The sequence below is a fragment of the Telopea speciosissima genome, chromosome 4, assembly GCF_018873765.1.
Source record: "Telopea speciosissima isolate NSW1024214 ecotype Mountain lineage chromosome 4, Tspe_v1, whole genome shotgun sequence".
Classification (NCBI taxonomy): Eukaryota; Viridiplantae; Streptophyta; class Magnoliopsida; order Proteales; family Proteaceae; genus Telopea; species Telopea speciosissima.
Window position 1 is genome coordinate 58,307,962 of NC_057919.1, and position 10,515 is coordinate 58,318,476.

Consider the following 10,515-nt stretch of genomic DNA (forward strand, 5'->3'; position numbering starts at 1 on the left):
TGAGTTCATAGGTTCTGAATTGCCCCGGAGGAGGAAGCTTACTCCCATATTCTGAGCTAGGAGCAGGGATTTTAGATGATTGATCCAACCATGAAGGGCTGCAAATGACGCCAGAAACAGAATAGGGGAAAAGAAGAAAGAAGAGAACAGAAAAGAACTATGAACTGAGAAGAAGAGATTAGGGGAGGGTGGTTACCAGCCATTGACCAACTCTAACGAGCAAAACACGCAAGAAACTAACAATCGTGAGCGAACTCAATTACTCAAATCAATTTCATTCAATATTCAACTCTACCCAATCGGTAGGATTACATGCATATAAAACTCCCATATAAAATCAAAGTGCAAATTACAAAAATAAATCAAACACTTAAAATAAATTTCTAAATGCGCCTATGGAACCGAAAACCAGATTTCGATCTCAAATGGGTTTGTGCTGGTCTGGATCACAAACGGGTTCATGCTGGTGTACATTGTCTCATAAATAATCAAGATAAAGTCAGCCAACTGTGTAGACTTTTTCTTACTTGACATGCTTAGTAAACCAGTTCAGCATGTCCACATGAGCCTCTTCAGCATTCTTTACAGCCAATTGATCAGTTGTGTCGTATCTCACTGTCCATCCATGCACAACTCCAGGAAATATCTTCACAAAGGAACTAACCTGTACAGAACAAGTAATTACTCGACCAAAATGGTAAACTCTATACTCAATTCCTAATTTAGATCACCAACAGTAAGGAATCAAATAATTACTGCAAGGAAGATGTAAATAGGAAATCAGCAAAAGCAACAGGAGCAGACAATCCATGAACTGATATCATTAGCCCAAATCAGCACCAGGCTACCTAGTCTTCCTTGATTGAGATTTTATTTCAGAGATTTCTTACCTCAGGTTTTACAGCCAAAATCTCTTCAAACTGTTTCACGAGCTCAGGTGGAGACATTTGATCAACCTCGGCTCCCAATATAGAAATTGGAGTCTTGACCGCTGAGAAAATTGCAGACCAAACAAATAAACAAAAAATCTGTGATAGTTTTAATGGCCTAGTAAAAGCTTAAATACAATGAGCTTACCTCTGATATCATCAACAGTGACACGTGAAGGATGCAACATCACTACAGCCTGGATCTCATCAGACTTTGCCAGTTCCACGACTACTTTTGCTATCATGAATATAATATGTTGAATCTTAGCCCAGAACTGATGTTTAGGTGGGGTTATCAGTTGACCTTGTCCTTCACATAAACCCAAGGCCAAAGCAAAAGCCAGAAAGAAGAAAGGTAAACAAACTTACCACCCCAGCAAAAGCCAGCTGCCCCAATTGCAGATACACCTTTACTTTTTAGAGCTGAAATAACTGGTTTCGCATCTTCAAATCCTTTATCCTACAAGAACATGCATTTGGTACGAACTCAAATTTTTCTGGTAAAAGATTAAATCGGTAATGTTCTGAATTCTTATAGCAATATGGATACTTTGTACACCTTTGCACTAAATTTTCTGATGATCTTGGTTGAGTACAATTTATTATGATTGTCCTTGATTAACCTATTTTCATTAGAAAAGGAAAACTTCTAAGCTACAAAGCATAAGTAACAGTATCAGACTAATTAAGTTTTTGCTAGGTCCTGTATGTTTTGAAGAAAATTCGAGTCATATTGCTATTGGTTCTAAAAGTTGGAGCTAAATTATGGGATTAAAGTTAATAAACCGAGTCCTTTCATTCCTCCATTTCACAATTTTTGTTCATGTAGTTTGACAAAGGAAAAGACCCTTATTTGGCAACATTTCAATTTGGTTATCTAAGTTTCACTATAAATCAATTTTTTTGCACCTAAGTGTTGCACCCCCTCCCATCTTTACCCTTTTCTGGGTTCCTGAAGTCTTGCATATTTATTTAACAATAGATCAGTATGGACAGGGACCAACCGTTCCGTGAGCCGCACGCCAGTCAGTTCGATTTTTATGCATTTCAAATGGGTCCCCATAGAAGAAATCAGGAACAACCACCAAGTATCCTGCAGCTGCAACTTTGTCTGCAAGCTTCCTTTAACAGGAAAAAAGAGAAGCTAAATATGTTACTATTGATGGAAAACAAAAATTATATGCCTAAAGAAAGATGCAGTGATGATAGACTGAGGAGCCAAATGTTGACAATCATATTTTAGCAGGAGCCACCTCATCCCCGAAAAAAAATTCATCTTTGATAGAGAGAAGTTTTCTTGAACATGCAGTCCTGTCTGCCTCTTGTAGCCTTATCTCTGTCTCTCTCTTTTTTTTATTGGGGGGGGGGTGTTGGGGGCCGAGGATCTCGCCATCTATTTCTTTCTAAAGTAATAAAAGCAAATGAATTTGAAAAAAAAAAATGATGTATTAAAAATAAATTGACAAGAAGCCCTCTGATCTTCTTCCCTGTTTCTTTTTCTTCAAAAACTCAGTGAATAACAAACTTTACTGATAAGGAAATCAAAAGCTATAGGAGGAGAAGACAGTCCAGACTGAAAGAAACTTCATTTTATTTACAGATGGGAAGGCAATTAAAATACATTTTCTACTTTCACCACAGCTTTTCCCTGTTCAACCTCACTCTTCTTTGGCAATTGGGGAAGTTGTTCCAGAAGTCAGTAGGTAAAGGAGAAAACTTTGATTAATTTGGTTCTCAAGGAACTGGAGTGGACATTGGGCTACTAGAGAGGCTCCTCCCCCCCCCCCCCCCCTCCTTCTACAGAGGCAAGTTCAGATGCTGAAAAATGAACTGTTCGAGCCTGGAAGCCGAATGGGACCAGAATGTTTCAGGCTAATAATCCCTAGTCTTCTTTAATATGTTTGTGTTGACCAATATTCTTTTTGATCCTTCCCCTCTTGTATATTCCAGATGCACCTTACCCATTCTATTTGAATCCTTAATTTTATTTTCAAAAAGGAAAAAGAGTGGCATCCAAAGATAACAGTCAAGATTCCTGCAAAGATGCTGCCTGTGAAGGATGATCTTAAGAAGATTGGTGCAGATAGAAATTCCCCATCACTCAACATAGAAATTTTTTGTAAAATGCTATATGTTTAGGGCAGGGTTATAGACATTCTATCGTTAATTATTAATTAAAAAATCAGATACTTTGGAGACTGATAGATAGGAAGTCGCCATACCTGAAGTTTGGTGCTTCATATCCTGCATAAGTTCAAGACACAAGAGCAATTAACTTCTACCCATTAAATTGTATCAGGGCTCATGAATAAAGAAACAAACACCCATCATCGAAGGTTGAAGAAAAGGAGGAAAAAAAATTGATCCAAATAACTATTATTAAGATTCAAATACCACTCAAAGCACATCCAAGATACAAAATTGGATAGAACCTACCAAGATTTCCAGAAACCAAAATCAGAGTCCACGAAATATGAGTAAATGAAAGGCAAAACAAGCAAGAATCACTCGGTAAAGAACATTTGAAACTTTAACAGAGTATTTAACAAGAATAACACCAATAAGTGAAAAAAAAGGGGTTGGACTTAAGTGGGTAGTTACCGAAAATGTCAGAGACAAGAAGTATTGCAAATTTGGAATCTAGAGAACCAGTAATGTATGTATTGAGGCCTGCAAATTCTTGCACAAACCCTACCCCAGAGCTTGCAATGAGTGTTGGTGCATTCTGAACGCATTGAGGGCTTGCCATTTCAAGTGTAGTGGATGTACATCAAGCACAGAAAGAGAGGGGAAAGGGAGGGAGAGATTAATAGAGAAAGGGAAGTCATTGATGGAAAGAAGAGTGGCATCACTTCCTACGTCATCAAACGAAACCTTTTCACTCCCAACTGCCAAGGAGTTGGAAAAATAATATGTGGAGCTTCGTCCAGGGGAGGGTTGGAACTTGGGAGATTGGGCGTGGGAAATGCCTTGGGTTCAGGGCTTTGGTAATCGGTATCAGTATAGGGCGATACCGATCCAGATCAGTTAGTATCGGTCTGGATCAGACATGTATACCCTTGTTTTCTTTTTAAAAAAAAAATCTTTTATTTTTTTACCTTTGTCCATACTGATCCACCGATACAAGATTGATCAGGAATCAGTATCGGCATACCGATTCCTCAAACCATGTTTTGGTTTTGAGAACCCTTCCCATTATATATATTCAAAGGGATAAAGAACCCTAATTGGTCACATGGCGGATCAACCTCCTTTTCAATGCGGGACGGTGTCCAACGCACATTCGACGGTTGGAGAGCCACGATGCATGCAAACTGCCAACACACATGCCGACTTGCGCATCGTGGCTCTCTAGTCGCCTGATGTGCGTACATTGGACACCATCCTACGTTGGAGAGGAGTCAAATCCTCACATAGTACCGCATGAAATGATCGGTGCACCCCTAGCTCAAACGCAGCCGCACGCAAAATGACTAGTGCACCAAAAGTGAAAAAGATCAAGGGTGCACCAATCACTTCGTACGCGATTGTGTCTGGACGCAGGTATACGCCAGAAACAGAATTAAAAGAACATAGTACCTTTTATACACAAAAGAATACCTCCTGGATGAAGCAAAATGAGCTAAAAAGTTTGAGAGAATAGAGATGTGATAGGGTAGTGGTTCACAACGATGCAACAGTTAGGCAGCAAGTTGGAAATCTTCAAAAGTTGAGGTACCAAATGCCACGGCCAAGGAACTTTCAAGGATGACAAAAAATGAGTAATATCCACACTGTTGCACCAGATTTCTTGTATATCCATGTTGAGTCGAACCATGTGTTCTAGCCCCTTCCTCAAGCTGAGCACTTCAGGTTCAAAATCCTTGCCTCGTTCCAAAAAACCTACAGTAGCCAAAACAATTTGTCCATCAAACATAATGTAGTATGTCCACCCCACTCTGTCTAGGACTGTGTTAGAAGATCCTGCATAGATCAAAACAGGATAATTAAAAATGGGAAGAGAGTAAAGAAGGCAAATACAAATGAAAAATTTTGCATTTTTATCTTTTGCAAAGAAGGCAAATGTTTCTACGAACGAAAAAAAAGAAGGCAAATGCAACTATGCAAGCTTCATTTGATTTCTAGGCGTTAAAAGAGAAAATTTATTTATCATCGGTATCGAAGAGGGTAAAAATGTAAAATAAAAAATTCAAATTTTTTAAGAAAATAGGGATAAATGTGTACAGGGAATGTTCATGTACGCTTACGTATGTGAACAACTCACAGCTATTTAGATGGAATCTATTCTGTGGGATCGTTCACATACGCTCACGTGTGTGAACATTCACCCCGCTCGGATAAACCCCTTGTTAGCGGTCTCCGTCCTTTAAATTCTATCGCGTGGCCCGCTTGTCCGCAAGTCAAGAGAGTCTTCTGCTATTGCAAGATCCTAGAAATAAGGCGGAGACGTTAATTAGTTACAGACTCTCTCACATCAAGTCCTCAAGGTAGTTTCCACAAACATCTGGTGTGTGTTCCATCCTCAATAAAAAGCCATCGTTTGAACCTGTTCTTATCTTTGTTACTAACTAACTTCAACACATCTACACAGAGTCTGTCTCAATTACTCAAAAGTTCTGCAATTGGGTTGATCACCATGGAGGCTTCTTCATCATTTTCTTGGACGAGACAGTGGTTGGCACTTGTTCTGGTTGTGATGTTAGCGTTGGCAACTTCATGTAGTTGCATTGCAGGGATGGATGATGAGAACGAAAAAAGCTACCACGAACAAGCCAAGGATAACTTGGACATGGCAGCGCGAAAGGTGGAGGAGAAAGGGAAGGAAGCCAAAGAGGCTTCGGGTTCATGGGCAGGGTGGGCAAAGGACAAGATCTCGGAGGGGCTTGGTTTGAAGAGCGAAGAAACCGCTAAAGATAAGGCTAAGCAAGCTTACGATGTCGCTGGTGACACCGCCAAGAAAATGGCCGACAAGACTTACTATACCGCTTATCATGCCGGGCATTACGGTGCAGAGAAGGGCGAAGATGTGAAGAGAACCGCCGAGGAGAAGGCTAGGGAGGCCAAGGAAAAGGCAGGGACGGTGGCAGGGATGGCATCTGATAAGGCCCAAGACATGAAGAGAACCGCCGGGGAGAAAGCACAGGAGGCCAAGGAAAAGGCAGGGATGGCATCTGATAAGGCCCAAGACATGAAGGAAACCGCCGGGGAGAAAGCACGGGAGACCAAGGAAAAGGCAGGGACGGCGGCAGGGATGGCATCCGATAAGGCCCAAGACATGAAGAGAACCACCGAGGAGAAGGCCAGGGAGGCCAAGGAGATGGCATCGGAGAAGGCCAAGCAAGCCAAGGAGGCAGCCTACGAGAAGGTAGGAGATGCAGCAGAGACGGCGACACAGAAAGCAGGGCAGACAAAGGAGGCCGCAGAGGAGCAGATTAAGTGGGCAAGAGAGAAAGCCAAGGAAGGGTACAATGCCGCCAAGAGAAAAGCAGAGGAGACTGTGGAGAATGCCAAGGACACCATCGGCTCTAAGTACGACGCCGCCAACAGCAAAGCAGGGGAGACTGTAGAGAGCGCCAAGGACACCATTGGCTCAAAGTACGAGGATGCAAAGCAGCAATCACAGCAGGTTAAGGAAAACCTTGTTGGTGATACTCGTCTATACCAAGACCTTTGAAAGAGAGCTCCTGATCCACTCTTGAGAGTTGGATTTCGCACCATTTCCGTCACACTCCCAATGTACTGCAACATAATATGAGATCTCTTCCACTCTATTTGGTTCCAAGTTTCTCTCTTGTACTCAAAAGGAGGAAGGAGGGTTTTATAGTTTCTTCTTTAGTTTCTGTTTTTCTGTTGTTTTTTTACTTTGCCATATACTTTTCCTGCAATCTATGGCAACTGACCTAGCAGAGCAGTTCTATTCCACATGAACGAATGAATTAATGAGAGTGAGTCCCAAGGGAAGGAAAGGGAAAATTTTCAAAACCTCAAAAAAAATATGCATTTGGTTTTCATTAAGGGTGTCAATTTGGGATCAGAACCGGGAACTGTCCCAATACCGTCCCGCTAAAACCCGGTACCGGACCGTCCCATTAGTAAATGGGACGGTTCTGGGACGGGATTCCCAACGGTACCAGTACCGAAATACCAATTAGGTACCGGATGGTACTGAAACTACTAGTACTGTTTAAAAAGAAAAAGTATATAAGATCTTTTTAAAAAAATAAAAAATAAAAAGAAGAAGAAAGGGTATAAGAATTACGATTCATTAGGGTTTCACTAATTGCCTTTTGAATACGAAGAGGAACAACAGGTCAACAGTCATAACTTGAAGTCTCTCCTCACAGAACCTACTAAAGTGCTACTCCCTCCTCCCTCGACCAACTTCTTATACCAGGTTCTTCCTTTTTGCACTTTGTACTTCGTGTCTTCGTATCATACTACCATGTGACATGTGTGATAAATAGAGTTTTGTTTGGGAAAATCAAAGAGGAAACACAACGGGATTCTTCCATTTTGTAGGACTTCTCTAGATTTAAAAAAATGAGAAGCTTATGACATATGATCTTAGGGAGTTCGAAGAAGTAAAATTATGATTTCATAATTTAAGTTGCTTTATAAAAAGCAGTAAACAACTTAGATTTCATGATAGTGAAAAAATTCCACAACACTAATAAACCCGCCTTGTTAGAAACAATTAAACTTCTTCTCCCTTTTTCTATAGTGCCTAGAACCGTTTAAGAACTGGTACCGTCCCGTCCCGCTAGTAATCGGGACTGGGATCTAGGTTTAGTCCCGTTAACTAAATGGGACGGTACTGGGATTGACACTTTTAGTACTGATACCGGTACCGTCCCGTCCCAAATATCGGGAACCGTCCCAATTGACACCCTTAGTTTTCATGCACGGTGGTGTATAAGAGGAATCTTTTACACTGGTTTTTAGTAATCGTTAGACCAAAAGGATCCTGTATAGCACCCTGCCCGGGCTGCACGTGTAGTGTCGGACACAACGAGGGGTAAAAAGACCACCTCACCCCTGCTCGGGCAAGGCGCTCGAGCAGGGGTAAGACGGTCTCTTCACGCCTCACTGTGTCTGGCACTGCACGTGCAGCCCAGGCAGGATGTTGCACAGGAGCCGAGTCCACCGTTAGATTAAATTGTTTTAATCTGAACCGTACAAGGATAAAGTAATGGCAAATACTTCTCCTATAGAGAATGGACCATCTGCACGTGCCAACAAGTAAACGTACATCTCAAAGCCAATCACATTTTAATTTTGTTTCCATAAAAACCCCTACTCCTCTTGTAAATGGCGAAAATAAGATAGGTGGTTGGCTCTCACATGTACTTTCACCTGTTGGTACGTGCAAAGGAACTAGATTCTCTCCTATACGGTTACCTTTCAGTTACTTTTTCAAATACGTGTAAATTTTTTTTGTATTTATCAATATGATTAAAAAGAAAAATCAAACAACTTCGATGTATGGAAGGTGCATCTTTATCGAACTTATTTGCTGCTTCGTCTACCTGCAATTGGTAGAAGCAATTTGCAGGGTTTTTGCATCAAAGTTGTAACATAAATACATCATATAAGACCAAAAACATGAACACACACAATCAAGCTTTCTACCAGTGTGGAAGGTGGAAACCATATGATGAGTTGCACAAAAGACACAAGAGGTCTGCAATGGAAAAAAACCAAAGCTTTCTCTCTTTCAGAAGTCTCTCTCCATACCGCTAAAAAAGATTGCTGGGTAGCTAGCTATTCATGGAAACGTAAATTAAACCACTGGTTTTGATTCTCTTCATTAAATCACTGTTTTTTTTTTTTTTTTCTGTTTTTGCTTGGATCTGTTTCAATAGTTTCTTTAATCACTTGATTCAGGTCTAGGATGTCACTATTTTCTTGGAAGAACATCCAAGTGGTGAAGAGGCTCTGTTAGAAGCAACAGGTAAATCAAACTTAATTTCTAGATTACTGCAAATTAGGGCTTGATCTGATCCTCTGTTCTTGAAACTATAACCAAAGGAGATGCTACAGCAGATTTTGACGATATGGGTCAAAGTTCCACAGCTACAGCGCCATGATGAGGTCTATCTTTCATATGTTGAGAGGATCCTTCTTTAACCTCAGATTGTTATCACATACACTTGTAGTATAAGTGGGCAATGCAAGATGTGATTGGTGCACACATCAACTATCAACTAGTGTTGGTAGGTCAATTAAGGCTAAATACACCAGTCTTGGGAAAGGTGAGATGGTTCCACAATTTCTTCTTCCTCTGCTTCAATTATTACTTCCATTCTCTCACATTTGTAAACTTAATTAATTCTTTCCAAGTTGTTGAACAGGCGTGACATTCCCTTCATGAAGATCATCTTCAAGCTATTGCATTCCATCAATTTTTAAGTCTTGAAGATTTTGATATTCGTTGAGGGTTTGTAAAGCGTCTTGTTTAACTGTGCAATCTATCAGATCCAATTTTCTAATAAAGAACCCCAGGGGTTTGAACTAATCAGAAACAATGATATCTTCGAATGAAATGGAAAGAGATGTTAAATAGGTCAAGTGGGACTACTCCCCCACATCAATGATATTATTACTGATGGAGTCATAGTCACTGGTAGACCCATTTCTTATCTCTTTGTCTTTGTCCTCCTCGTCCCTCTGTCCTTTACTATCAAACCTACTCTTATCCCATTTTTGCATCTTTGGCAAAACTCATCCTCCCTTTTACTTTTTGGGCTCTATACATTCTCAATTCCTTCACTTTTTGCAAATGAGATATTACCCCCCACTGGTATAGAAACTTTAGAAAATTCTACATTCAAGATTCTTAAAATACTCGCACCTCCCATGCATTCAGATCCGAAGATTTCCTGGTTTAACATAAAACAACTAGCTGAATCTAATACTTGGACTTGTTGGAGCATTTCCAGTGCAGGTAATGTTCTCAAATTAGAACACCCCCATAACCTAAGCACTCGAAGATTCACCAAACATGAAAAAGAATCTGAGAATTGCAATGGTGTGTTGGAAAGATCGAGTATCCAAAGCTGATACATGTGTTGAAAGAAATTTGTTGGGGTTATAATAGTGGGTATCCCATTCTCCCTGAATATCAAAGTGGTTAGATTTCAGTCGTCTCTCCCAACTCTGGTAACTCCTCTATTTGGGTACGAATTAGCGAAATCCTTGTTGCATCTACCCACTTGTGAGTAAGGGTGTCAATCGGTTCGGTTTCGATTCGGTTCCATTGCTTGATGGTATGACCCCAAATCGAACATAAAATCGAGTCGGTTCTGGGATTGACAACCGAATCTGAATCTACTCGGTTCGATTTGGTTATGGTTCTAATTCAGTTTTCAAATACGGTTTCAAACTTGCACCCAAAGTAATAACATGGTAACTGGGGAGTGATTGGTGGTAAATGGAGTGGTTAAAATAAATGCAATTGTGACATATGGGGTTGTAATAGTTGCTGGTTTTGTAACTGACTAATATTTGTAATGTTGGAAGGTGTGAGTGGACCTATAACGTTGGAAGTTGTGGAATATGTCAGAAGTGGAGTTAGAATTAATGGTAG

General features: G+C 40.5%; 2 protein-coding genes across 2 annotated transcripts; one reads left to right on the top strand and one right to left on the bottom strand.

Moving 5' to 3' along the window:
• Nucleotides 1-517: 517 nt before the first annotated feature.
• On the bottom strand, nucleotides 518-3,747 carry LOC122658398 (endo-1,3;1,4-beta-D-glucanase-like). The gene is made up of 7 exons (XM_043853339.1): nucleotides 3,531-3,747; nucleotides 3,152-3,173; nucleotides 1,934-2,051; nucleotides 1,299-1,389; nucleotides 1,078-1,167; nucleotides 891-991; nucleotides 518-664 (listed from the first exon to the last, which is right to left on the bottom strand). The coding sequence occupies exons 1-7, from the start codon at nucleotides 3,676-3,678 to the stop codon at nucleotides 524-526; spliced, it is 711 nt and encodes a 236-aa protein (XP_043709274.1). The 5' UTR covers nucleotides 3,679-3,747; the 3' UTR covers nucleotides 518-523.
• Nucleotides 3,748-5,553: 1,806 nt separating this feature from the next.
• Nucleotides 5,554-6,603, top strand: LOC122659455 (late embryogenesis abundant protein D-29-like). The gene has a single exon (XM_043854563.1). The coding sequence runs from the start codon at nucleotides 5,566-5,568 to the stop codon at nucleotides 6,601-6,603; it is 1,038 nt and encodes a 345-aa protein (XP_043710498.1). The 5' UTR covers nucleotides 5,554-5,565.
• The last annotated feature ends 3,912 nt before the right edge of the window (nucleotides 6,604-10,515 follow it).

Bases quoted from the DNA above. Each gene is read 5' to 3' on its own strand.
- LOC122658398 (XM_043853339.1), bottom strand. From the start codon at position 3,678: ATGGCAAGCCCTCAATGCGTTCAGAATGCACCAACACTCATTGCAAGC. The intron at 3,174-3,530 runs GTAACTACCCAC...GAACTTATGCAG, and splicing joins TCTTGTCTCTGACATTTTCG to GATATGAAGCACCAAACTTC. The intron at 665-890 runs GTAAGAAATCTC...TGTTCTGTACAG, and splicing joins TTTTGGCTGTAAAACCTGAG to GTTAGTTCCTTTGTGAAGAT.
- LOC122659455 (XM_043854563.1), top strand. From the start codon at position 5,566: ATGGAGGCTTCTTCATCATTTTCTTGGACGAGACAGTGGTTGGCACTT.